Source organism: Pseudochaenichthys georgianus, chromosome 5 (genome assembly GCF_902827115.2).
Source record: "Pseudochaenichthys georgianus chromosome 5, fPseGeo1.2, whole genome shotgun sequence".
NCBI classification, from domain to species: Eukaryota; Metazoa; Chordata; class Actinopteri; order Perciformes; family Channichthyidae; genus Pseudochaenichthys; species Pseudochaenichthys georgianus.
Genome location: NC_047507.1, coordinates 20,939,813 through 20,952,816, shown reverse-complemented (window position 1 = coordinate 20,952,816; position 13,004 = coordinate 20,939,813). Strand labels below are relative to the sequence as shown.

The 13,004-nt window shown below is 42.8% G+C and overlaps 1 protein-coding gene across 1 annotated transcript in view; it reads left to right on the top strand.

The window, feature by feature from the left end:
• The window catches only part of grm2a (glutamate receptor, metabotropic 2a), a 31,337-nt gene extending 19,497 nt beyond the window's left edge, over positions 1–11,840 (top strand). Inside the window, exons 3-6 of the mRNA XM_034082145.1 lie at positions 3,781–4,618; positions 5,794–6,857; positions 10,227–10,404; positions 11,208–11,840. Of these exons, the coding sequence (XP_033938036.1) occupies positions 3,781–4,618; positions 5,794–6,857; positions 10,227–10,404; positions 11,208–11,281 (2,154 nt within the window). The 3' untranslated portion in view covers positions 11,282–11,840. The remainder of the gene's footprint in view (positions 1–3,780; positions 4,619–5,793; positions 6,858–10,226; positions 10,405–11,207) is intronic.
• The last annotated feature ends 1,164 nt before the right edge of the window (positions 11,841–13,004 follow it).

Sequence of the window (13,004 nt, the reverse complement as noted above, 5' to 3'; positions counted from 1 at the left end):
GGGCCTGATGGTTGAGGGCTTTGTGAGTAATGAGGAGGAATTTGAAGTTAATTCGTTGACGGACGGGGAGCCAGTGGAGGTTCTGGAGGACGGGAGTGATGTGGTCTCGGGAGCGGGTGTGGGTGAGGAGGCGAGCAGCAGAGTTCTGGATATGTTGGAGTTTATTGAGGAGGTTGGATGGTATGCCGTAGACGCGTAGAGGATGCTATTGCAGTAGTCGAGTCGTGAAGTGATGAATGCATGAATCAGGGTTTCAGCAGCAGAGGAGGAGAGTGATGGGCGGAGACGGGCAATGTTTTTGAGGTGGAAAAAGGCGGTCCTGGTGATGTGATTTATGTGGTGGTTGAATTTGAGCTGACTGTCGAAGATGACTCCAAGGTTGCGGATGTGAGGGGGGGGGAAATAGAGTGTGGCTGCCAATGGTGAAGTTGAAATTCTGGATGTCTTTGGTACGGGATGGGGGGCCGATGATGATGATGATGTCTGATTTGGCACTGTTCAGTTGGAGATAGTTTGTTTGCATCCATGCTTTTATTTCTGAGACAGTTGGTGAGAGTGGAGTGTGTTGTGGAGGTGATGGTTTTTGTTGAGATATAAAGTTGGATGTCATCGGCGTAGCAGTGAAATTGAAGGTTGTGGCGACAAATTATTTTGCCAAGGGGGAGCATGTAGAGGATGAAGAGGAGGGGGCCAAGCATCGAACCCTGGGGGACACCTTGGGACAGAGGAGCAGTGTCGGAGGTGCAGTTGTTGATGTTGATAAACTGATGTCTGTCGGTGAGGTAGGATTTCAGCCAGGAGAGTGCAGTGTCGGTGATGTTGAGTGATGATTCGAGGAGGGACAGCAGGATGGCGTGGTTGATGGTGTCGAATGCTGCGGTGAGGTCGAGGAGGATGAGGATGTTCAGGTTGCCGGAGTCAGAGGAGAGTAGGAGGTCGTTTGTGATTTTGAGAAGAGCTGTTTCGGTGCTGTGTTTTGATCGGAAAGCGGATTGAAATGGCTCAAAGAGATCATTGGAGCTGAGGTGGGCTTTAAGTTGTGAGGCAACGACACGCCCAAGTATTTTTGACAGAAAGGGGAGATTTGAGATGGGCCAGAAGTTGGACATGATGTCAGGTGTGAGTCCAGGTCTTTTGAGAATGGGTGTGACAGCAGGCAGTTTGAGAGAGGGGGGAACTGATCCAGATCTGAGGGAGGAGTTAATGATGGTGGCGATGAGTTGGGAGATGGCAGGGAGGCTCTCTTTAACAAATTTGGAGGGCATTGGGTCAAGTGTGCAGGTGGAGTTAATTCCAGTCATGAAGTCGGACAGTTGCATGGGGGTCACAGGGGAGAAGTGGGACAGGGGCTGTGAGGTGAAGGGGGGGAGCCAGGAGGGGAGGTGGGGGGTGCTGATGAGGGTGTCAGATTGCTGTAAATGTTGCTGATTTTGGTTTGGAAAAACGAGAGGAAGGAGTTGCACTGTTCGGTGGTGAAGGATGAGGTGGCGTTGTCACAGGGTTTGAGAAGTTTGCTGATGGTGGAGAACAGACATTTGGGGTTGCTGGAGCCAGACTGAATGAGTTGTGAGTTGTGAGTAGTAATTAGACCGGGCTGCTTTGAGTGCGTTTCTGTACTGCTGGAGATAGTCTTTGTAGATTTGAAGATGGACTGTTAGTGTGGTTTTCTTGTGTTGGCGTTCAAGTTGACGTTTCCTTGATTTCATTTGGCAGAGTTCGGGGGTATACCAGGGGGCGGAGTGTATGAAAGAGACATTTTTTGTTTTAGTGGGGGCCAGTTCATTGAGACAGAAGGAGAGGGTGCTGTTATAATAGTCCACAAGTTCAGATGGGTTTTCAGAAAGTGGGGGGGGGGAGACAGACATCTTGCAGGTAATGGAGGCAGTGATTGCTGAAGGTGAGATGGAGTGAGATTTCTGTAGGTTATTGTGCGTTTTTGCTTTTGGGCGGGGATGGGGATGTTGATGTCCATGATGATGGCCAGGTGATCAGAGATGTGGAGATTGAGGCTGGACCGATGATGGATGGTGAGACCAGTGGAGCAGACCAAGTCCAGGATGTGACCACGGCTGTGTGTTGGGAAGTTGATGTGTTGAGAGAAGTTGCAGCAGTGAGGGGTTTCCTTAAATTCAGAGGCATATTTGCAGGTCGGGTCGTCAACATGAATGTTAAAATCACCTAAGAGGAGAACAGATGGGGATATGGCAGAAAGCTGAGTGAGAATGTCAGAGAGGTCGGAGAGAAAGGAGGGGTTTGGCTTCGGGGGACGGTAGATGATGGCTGTGACCAGGGGAGTGGGACCAGAGAGTTTAAAGAGCAGGTGTTCAAATGAAGAAACATCAGGGATGGGGATTATGGTAACTTTTATTTCCTTTCTGATAATAGCAGCTATACCACCACCCCGCCCTCGTGGGCGAGGTTTGTCAATGTATGTGAATCCTGCTGGGGTGATATATGTATATGACATTGTTTGGGTGCTGGTGAAAAATCAAGTCCAGTCACTCCTGATTGTGCTGTTGCATCTAATTTTCCTGAGAAATGTTTTCTCATTAATTCCAATAAATCTAGTGGTCTGGAAATCACTGCAATTGGCTCATTGAATATGCATCTCTCTGATCCTGCAGAATAACAAAGGTCCTATGATTAATATCCATTGAGGCACATCACAGTAGATTTGTTGTGATGTCTCAGTGTACTGCCCTCTCTTTGAGAGAGGACACATACTGATCAAGAAGAGCCTGTTTATTCAGTTCTACTCCACCTTTATTTTCTCCTAGCACATTTGGTCTGTATTTGTAATATATTTGCTATTCCCTTCTTAAGTTAAGTACTTCAGTAATTGTTTTGACAGCTCTGCAATGTTCATCCTGGCTGCCAAATACGGGCCACCTCATACTGAACATCTAATATATACTTATACAGGGTGAGTGTCTTTTAATTTGTATTAAATTGCTTCACAGAAGTCCTGCCCCACAATGTAGTAATTCGATATTGGACTGATAAAATAAATTCAGTGGGAAGGAATTTATATATGAGTTTCCTCTTTGACTTTCTCAGGAATGATTCATTGGCATTCAAGATGTTGTGCCATGACTTAGGGGGCTGGTCTGGTGTGAGAGCCGGCATTAAACTCAACCAGATTTTGACTGATCAGACCGGCCCCCCTTAGGCTTCCACAGAAAGGCCTGAAGCAAAAGCTCGGCAGGAGCTGCTTCTGCACACTGAGCGCAGTGTCACAACACTGACAAAACCTATTACACAGAAAAATGAGTTTCAAGACTCTTTGATACTTGCTGCCCTTTCGTTTCCCAATCCCTGCCCTCAACCCCTCTCTGTCTCTCCCTGTGTACTCTTCTCTCTTCTCCACAGCAGAGCAATAACTTGCAATCGTTTACAGCAATACAAAAAAAGAAAAAGCTACACTGTCAATCCCAATAGTTGTCAAATGCAGAAACGTATCTCTCAGTCAGCAGGAGAGTTAGAGTTGTGAAAGACCCAGCAGGGATCCAGTGAAAAAAATAGAGACTGGGGTGAGCTAATTGCATCTGCAGGGGAAACATTTTATTGTTTGTTTTTTGGGGATATTGAGCAATTAGAAATATGGCCCCAGTTGGCAGGGGTATGTTTTCTATAAAGTGTTATGAGTATTGTGAGTGTTAATTAGAAAAATCTCAATGACAATCTCATAACAGTCTGCATGTTCATACGTACTTAATAAAGTATTGTTTGAAGCCTGATTTAAGAACCAAACATAATCATTATGTCCTTCCTTCATTCCAGGTGGCCAACCTGCTGCGCCTCTTCCAAATCCCTCAGATCAGCTACGCCTCCACCAGTGCCAAGCTCAGCGACAAGTCCCGCTATGACTTCTTTGCCCGAACCGTGCCCCCTGACTTCTACCAGGCCAAGGCCATGGCAGAGATCCTGCGTTACTTCAACTGGACCTATGTATCCACAGTGGCATCGGAAGGTGACTATGGTGAGACCGGTATTGACGCCTTCCAGCAGGAGGCTCGTGCCCGCCAGATCTGCATTGCCACGTCGGCCAAGGTGAGCCGCTCCATGAGCCGCTGGAGCTACGAGAACGTGATCCGCTCCCTGCAGCAGAAGTCCAACGCCAAGGTGGTCATCCTTTTCACGCGCAGCGAGGACGCCCGTGAGCTCCTGGTGGCCGCCAACCGCATGAACGTCAGCTTCACCTGGGTGGCCAGTGATGGCTGGGGGGCGCAGGAGAGTGTGGTGAGGGGCAGTGAGGCTGTAGCCGACGGGGCGTTCACCATCGAGCTGGCTTCCTATGGCATCCCCCAGTTCAATAACTACTTCACTGCCCTGCACCCGTACAACAACACCAGGAATCCCTGGTTCAGAGAGTTTTGGGAAAACCAGTTCCAATGCAGCCTCCATGACCTGGGCTGTGGGAAGCACTCACTCAACGAGATACCGTTTCAGCCAGAGTCCAAGATCATGTTCGTAGTGAATGCTGTCTATGCAATGGCTGCTGCCTTACATAACATGAGGCAGGCCTTGTGCCCCAATTCCACCAAGGTGTGTGAACCTCTCAAACCTGGCAATGGCAGGAAATTCTACAGGGACTACATTCTCAAGGTCAAGTTTGAGGGTGAGTGAAATCTTAATGAAGTACTGTTATTACAAGTTGCTAACAGATATGATGTCTTACTTTGTAAAACAGATTCCTTTCTTGTCAGTATTCTGTCCATTCAAGCCTCAATGTAAAATAATTGAATTTCCTCAAGTGCACTCTGCATGCACTGGAGGCTCCCAAATAATTGTATATCAATTCAGATTCAATGTATCAATTAATATAAGATGTTGAATTAGTGCAAGAATAATTCCACATGTGTATACAGTGCAGCTGCAATACATTTGAATTATTCAATTTGCAAAGATGAAACTATTTCCTCACCCTCGTGCCTGCAGGCTCCCTTTTTCACACATTTTAACTAACTGTTAGTTTCCAAAAGACTGAACACAGCAGACATGATAAGGCTGTTCATCTACACAAAGCTGCAACACACAATGTGTAACAGTGTCACACATCACAAGTGACAGACACAACAACAATGTTCTCACTTTGGTCAATGAAACTGAGAGCATTTGATTTATGTAAAGAATGTCATGTTCATTGTTGGGAGACTGAAGAGGACCAGTGTGCCCTCATCCAGCTGTGCTTTTCTGCTCTTCACATTTTGTCTGTGGAGAATACCCAAAGGGTTTTACTATCCAGAGACCATGCATTGCATTAAAGGTTTAGTCGTTCCCCAAAGGCATTGCTAAACCCCAAGGAGAAAACACGGAAAAGTCAAAAAAAAAAATCATTAGATGAAATGGATAACATGTACTTTATGATATATAATGATACTTTACATATTTGATACCATCTGTACGAAAAAATGGGTCTGTCACAAATCTCATGTTACATCCAGGATCTTTCCTTCAGCTTAAACAGACTCAAACTGTGCTGTCCATCATGTAAATTGACAATGCGCACCTGTGTCCTGTCACAATCACTGCTCAGTCTGTGCTTTGAGAAAAAATAAAGTGACAGCTGAGATACATACAAAGAGATACATGTTCTACGAGACTGCACTACCAGAAACATTTACCTCAAGAGTTTATAGTACAGTCGCATTGCCCCAAAACTGTCATACGTTTAACAAACATTGATATTTATGCTTTGCTTTCACAGTTTGTATATTGACCTTGTACTTATGATACAATGACCTCCTTATATGGCGACCTGTTATTTCTAACAGTCTTTTGTTTCACCTTCAGCGCCATTTCGTCCACCAGACACAGAGAATGAGGTCCGCTTTGACACCTTTGGAGACAGCCTCGGCCGTTACAACATTTTCCACTACCACAAAGAAGATGGCAACTATGTCTACCGTAAGGTTGGGTACTGGGCTCAGAGCCTGACCCTGAACACCACCCTGATCCCCTGGGCCAGCCAGGTTGTGCCCACTTCCCAGTGCAGTGACCCCTGCAGGAAGAACGAGGTGAAGAGTATGCAGCCTGGAGATGTGTGCTGCTGGATCTGTATCCCCTGTCAGCCCTACCAGTATCTGCTGGATGAGTTCACCTGTGCTGAGTGCAGATTTGGACAGTGGCCTCTGAGCAACCTGACAGGCTGTTATGATCTGCCTGAGGAGTACATCCGCTGGGAAGATGCCTGGGCCATTGGACCCGTCACCATTTCCTTTCTAGGGATGATGTGTACGCTCTTCGTCATTGGCCTTTTGCTTAAACACAATGAGACACCCGTAGTGAAGGCCAGTGGCCGTGAGCTCTCCTACATTCTTCTGCTGGGAGTGTTGATGTGTTATTGCATGACCTTCATCTACATAGCCAAACCGTCCACGGCGGTTTGTACACTGCGTCGGCTCGGCTTAGGCACTTCATTTGCAGTGTGCTACTCAGCCCTTCTGACCAAGACCAATCGTATCGCCCGGATCTTCAGCGGGGTGAAGGATGGAGCGCAGCGGCCTCGATTTATCAGCCCGGCCTCCCAGGTTGCCATCTGCGGTGCTCTGATCTCCTGCCAGCTGGTAGTCGTGGTATTCTGGCTTCTGGTGGAGAGCCCAGGGGTGAGAAAGGAAGTGAGCCCGGAGAGGAGAGACGTGGTCACCCTCAAGTGTAACAGCAAGGACTCCAGCATGCTCCTGTCGCTCACCTACAACTGCATCCTCATTATCCTCTGCACGGTCTACGCCTTCAAGACCCGAAAATGCCCTGAGAACTTCAATGAGGCCAAGTTCATCGGGTTCACCATGTACACCACCTGCATCATCTGGCTGGCTTTCCAGCCTATTTTCTACGTTACTGCAAGTGACTACAGGGTGAGTCAAGTTAGATTTGACATGCTTCATACAGTAATTAATCAAAACACATTTTTTATCAATGAGATCTTTCCTTTTTATTTTCCTAAATATTTTTGTTGTTGTAGAGATGGCTTTAGGTTCTTGATCCGAGCAGATATACATGTAGCAGCTCATGACTTCTTCTGCTGTTGAATTCGGATTTTATATGCATGAAATCACAAATTAATGTTGGCTATTATTGATTCAGCAGTCAGTCGTGTCTGTGTTGCCTCTGGCTCTTAGGAATATATATTCTTTATTACAGCAACTTTAATTCTTCGCATACTACAGATTTTCATTTGCTCCCAAAGATAAGAACTTGACCACTCTTAGTTTACCTTCAAAGTTAAAATATTAATGAAGTGAGAGTAAATGATAAAATATGCATGCTTAAACCATGGAGAAGTATAACAACCAGCCACATATCTTATTCTCCTCACAACCAACCCTAGTGGTTGAATAATTACCATACAGTTTGGTCATCTAGGTTTTCCTAAGAACAAAATAGCATAGAGAGTTTGTTCAAAACTAACAAAAGAAATGGAGATAAAGAGCTCTTGATATCCCTGCTGAAATAAAAACCTATGACAGGAAGTGATTTTATCTCTTCAGCCTCAGCATTTCAACAACTCAATCTAACGCTGAAGAAACAAGGTTTAAAGTGATCCACAGAAATGCTTCTAATTTAACATGAATCCAGACAGACAGATAGACCATGTCCAGTCCCTGACCCTGTGTGCTGAGACATACTGTACAGTGAAGGGATAGAACGTCAGAGCAAAGGGTGGCCGGAGTCGTGGGCTTTTATTCCTCTGGGGTCTGAACAGCGAGCAGCGAGAGAGAGGCAGAAGGGAGAAATTGGCAGAGGAATCCCCCGACACCAGCCCCTCTGCAGAAACATGGAGAAGGTGGGCGAGACCATGAGGACTGAACGTCCCCGTGTGTCCCTGTGCGTAACTGTGTGGAATAGAGTGTGAAGGCCTGGGATGCTGAGTCCCAGCTGTGCCCTCTGTCCTGGGACTGCAGCGAGGCTCAGAGGAACCTTCACCAGGCCTCCAGGCAGCAGCAGCCATTCACAGCCAGAAAGGGTTCATCAGTTGGACGCAGATATCCCCTTTGACCGATAAATAATTACTGAAGCTATCGACTTCGCAAAGTGTCTTTAGTTGTTCACAGGCAGGGACATATTAGTGCTCTCCTAGTTGTATTACACCACTTCTCAAAATGTTGTCACAGTCCGATGCAAATAGTGACATGAATAACAAATACATATTTGATTGTGGTATGTCATGAAATGTTAAAGCAAACTTACTACTACTGAACCATGAATAACACATTTGATTATCCTATGAAATATTGAGGATGTTCTACACAGCCTGAGGGAGAGAATTCTCCGTATTCCAGCTCATTTCTTCTTGGTTTAAATCAACACCATAGCATTTTTGTCTCTAGAATAGCAAAGATCCCCTTAAGAGCGTTATCTCACACATACAGGAAAAAGTGTGAAACTCATATCTCGGTGTTTGATGAAAGAGTTGAACCAGGAAAAAATCTAGCAATGTAGCATTAAAAAACAAAATGACAGAGATCATCTGAACCAGTAGGGAACAAGTATGATTTAATTATTTTTTGTTTTTTTAACAATAAATGCTCATTAACTTAACTCATACAGTATGTTAAGGTTATTTACAGATGATCAACATTATTCCACTGCATTAATTCAAGGTCCATGTCACATGACTAGCTTGTGTGTGGTTCATCCAGTAAGGCTTAATATGTGCAGCACAGAGCCTAATACAAGGAAGAATCTCTGCTGTGAGGTTCTCTGGAGGAATTAAGATACCTGAAACAGCAGACAATATTTTGTACCTCCGAAGCAGCAGTGCTGTATTCGTATAATAAAATAAAACCTCTGAAGTTATAGAAGACATTTTTTTATTAAAAAGGTACAGAGACTAGCAGAATACGTTGTAGCCATGCTCATGCTGTCCACCACACTCGAGCAGAAGACATTTGGAGACATATTATTGCAAAGGCAGATTTCTTGTGCCCTACTTTTCCAAAGCAACATCTTGTGAATTATTCAAATCATTCCTATAGACTTCTGTCCTTAGTTTTATTCAAAACTGTTTCTGAATTAAGTAGAGGACATTTAGCCTCTGTGCAGTTTGGTATTTCTTAGATCATTAGGTGTGAGCTGTCAGTTTGCCTTTTTATTCATCCCTTTTTCCATGTATGCAAATATGCAGGTCAGATAAACAGGAAAGAAGGGGTTGTCGCAGAACATCTTACCCAGGACCAATCAGTGTGTCAGTATTTCTACATTATTTCAGAGGAAGCCTAATGTGAATTTGAACGAATAAAAAAAGTGTAGTGATCTCAGAGTTGTAAACATATCAAATATATATTTAATTCCTATAGATATTCTTATTCATTAATTATGAATCCCTTTCTTTTTATATATTTGTATCAATTGTTCAATACTATTCTAATAATTACTCATGATGTATTGTGAAAAAGTAAGAAACTCAATTCATATTTTTAAGATGATTTAACTCTCTTGTGTAAATAAAAAATGGGATAAACTGACTTTGTGCCACTAACATCGCTGGCTTTACTAATTGGTTGTTTTTTTGTTATTGCTATAATCATGTTATTTTTTTTTTGTGCACAGTGAAATGGTTGGTGCCCCCATTATTTTAATACCAACATTAGCATTCAGAGTGATAACAGACACCTGCTGTGGTGTGTGAAGATTGGATGCACCTGCCACACAATGCTGGGCCGTATAGTGTTAGTCAGGAAAAAAAAAATCGGCACAGAAATGAAAGAGCAGACCGATGATACATCAGGATGTGGGCAGGGTGCGGGAAAAAGAGCGTGAGTTAAGCAGTTGACTGACAAGCAAATAAGCAGATCACTTAACACCTCTCTTTATCAGTCACAGTCTTTCCTCCTCTTTTGCACCTTACTTTGATTCTGAGTTTTAAAATATGTAATTCTTTCCTCATATCTGAGCCCCTCCTTTATTAAAACGAATATGTGTCTACATCACAATGGGCTTCAACCTGATGTCAATTCTAGAATGATTCCACATGAATACATTTAACTTAAAACGTTCTGGTTGTTTCAAAGTCAAATCATCTCTGTGGATGATCTAATACACTAATATCCAAAAATTGCACACAAAAAGAATGCAACATTAACACTGGGACTCGAGCTGTCAGAACATTAATACTGGTACTGTGCGACCTTTTAATGTTATAGAAAGCTAGAAATAGGTTTTTTTTTCTGTTTCTCAACTCAAACCACTGAGTAATATCTGTGAATGTCCCTCCTCTCCTTCAGGTGCAGACCACCACCATGTGTATCTCTGTCAGTCTGAGTGGGTCGGTGGTGCTGGGCTGCCTCTTCGCTCCTAAGGTCCACATCATCTTGTTCCAGCCGCAGAAGAATGTCAGCTCTCTCAGAGTGGCCACCACCCGTTTCAGTGTCACCACCGGCCAAGGCTCCAGTTTCTCTCAAGGTAACACTTAACATACAACAACATGATCATAGTTACTGCCAAGCTTATAACCAAAACAAATAAAACAATCCTCAGAACTTAACTGAAATGTGATGTTATATCATTATTTATGACTACTCTATAACTATAGTAAGCACTTTTCCTTCAAAATTTTGTATAAATCATGCTCAAAACAAATCAGACATTTTTACATTTGAAATAAACAATTGGAAATGTAAGCAAGATAAAATACAGAACCTTGTTCCAGTGAAGTGTAATTTGTAGGAATCACTCAGCGTTATAATAATAATAATAATAATAATAACTTGGATTTCTATAGCGCCTTTCATGATACCCAAGGTCGCTTTACAAGTTATGCTGTGTATTGCGATATATTGTTAAATATTGCGATTCATTACCTTTCTTCAACTCCAATTCATGCAGTTTGACTCCATCTTATCAGCCCCATCTAGTGGACTAAAAAAGCAAATTATACCAAAAAGTTGAATCCGTATTTTTAATATTTAATAAAATAATGTTACTTGGCATCTTTGCAAATAATATTGTATCGTTTTTTCGCTTCACTCCTAACGATTTCTAAAAAAAATATTAAAAAACGACTTTTGTTTCTAATAAATTATTTAGAAAATGTGATATTGACAGATATGAGTACAAATCAACAGAATTTATATAATTGATTACTTGATTATCAACTGCTGAATAGCTAAGTGGAAATGAAATGGCCATGGCAAGTGGAATATGTTATTTTCTGTATCTGTATTGTTTTTGTAAACCTAAATAACAATTTGTTTAATGGTTTTCAGCATCAGCCTCCAATGTTGTTCCAACTGTGTGTAACGGACGAGAAGTAGTGGACTCCACAACGTCCTCCTTGTGAAGATCAACACAGTTCCTTTGCCAAGCATTGTAAAGAGTTATTTAATCACTAGTCCTGAATCAGGTGTCTCAAATATTAAAGAGGTCATACAGACGATCGTCCTGACTTTGTTGTCCTCAAAGTGCTGTGAGTACAATGTCCCGATTATTTTTATTTTGTTCTTTGACTCGTAGCAATTGAAATGAGATGCCAATAATGTCGCATATACTGTAGCCCTTGTTTTTATTGAAGATTCTACTTGCAACAATGGAGTAAATTATAGTAAATCTGTTAAATGTAATATATACAAGACGTTTTTAATGTAGATTTTGGTGAACCAGTTTGTGCTTTCTTGTAATTTATGTAAATAAAATGTGTTTTTTATTAATATCAAAGTTACTTTCAGTCTGCCTTATTACTTGTACACCATCATGAGATGCATATTCTAGATGATAAGATATACAAAAATGGTTTGAGATTTGCTTGGCTTGACACTGTAAACATTGAGACAAATGTAAAAACCTGGTAGTCAGATTTGCCAACATTCTGTCGTTGTTAAGTTGTCATTTACACTTCCTTACCTGCTGCTGCAATAAACGTAATATCTGTAGTTTGCAAGATTAACTGCACAGAAAACAGATTACTTTACACGTTAGTACTTTGTCTCTCATTCAAACACTCACATCAATCATACACTGATGATGACAGAACTGCCAGCCTAAGGGTTGGCCTGGCCAAATTAGCGTCTTGCTTATGGACACTCCTACATGTGGACAAAGGGAGCAGGGGATCAAACCATCAACTGTCTAAAGAGTATAACGCCTGCTCCTGAGCTGCAGTCCGAAAATGTGTGGAAAAGGTGGAATTAAGATAGTGAGGTGCACATTTCAACTGGAGATTTGGTTTGAATTCCAAGCTGTCTAATATCAAATTCAATCTACACCATCTGCGAAAACCAAACAGTCTCTGCATGAAAATCACCAGCCCAAATCAGTGGCGTAGCCACCATAGGGCCAGGGTGGGCCCAGGCCCACCCAGTTTACTCATTGGCCCACCCTGAGAAAGCTTCGGTGTCATTTAAACATTTTTTTAAATTATTTTATTATTATTATAAAAAAATGTATTCACCCATTGAGAATATCCAAGCATTCAAAGTGAAATTCAAGTGAACAAATATCGAGTTTAATTAATGTTGTATGTGCTTTCTCCTCTGAACCGAACTCATTTACGCTAAAAACTGATTGTTGGTTCCGGCGCGCGCCATAATAACGTGAGAGAGGCAGAGAGCTGCCTGCAAAATAAATGATGGCTCAAAGTTCACTGATGCACTTTGGTTTTTAAAAAAAAAGCCAGACTCCAAGAAGAGCCCCGACTGCCCTCATCTAGCAGCGATCTATACGATCATTTTCTGATAACGATGAAATAGCCCCGCCTCCCTCTCCCCACCTCTCCTGCTGCTGGGCTGTCAGAAGAATGGAAACTCTGCCGCACGGTTCCCTCGGAAGAGGCGGAGAGGTGGGTGTTTTTCATCTGCTGGTGGACAGTCCGGAGAGATATACACAGGGTTGGGTTGTAACGAAATACATGTAACGGCGTTACGCTGCCGTTACATTTGAAAAACGAGTAATCTGATTACAGTTACTTTCGTAAACCTGAAGTGAATACATTTTGGAATATATTGGTGGAAAAGTTTCCTCACAAAATGCAATATTCAATACCGGCAGAACTGTGTGCACACTGCACA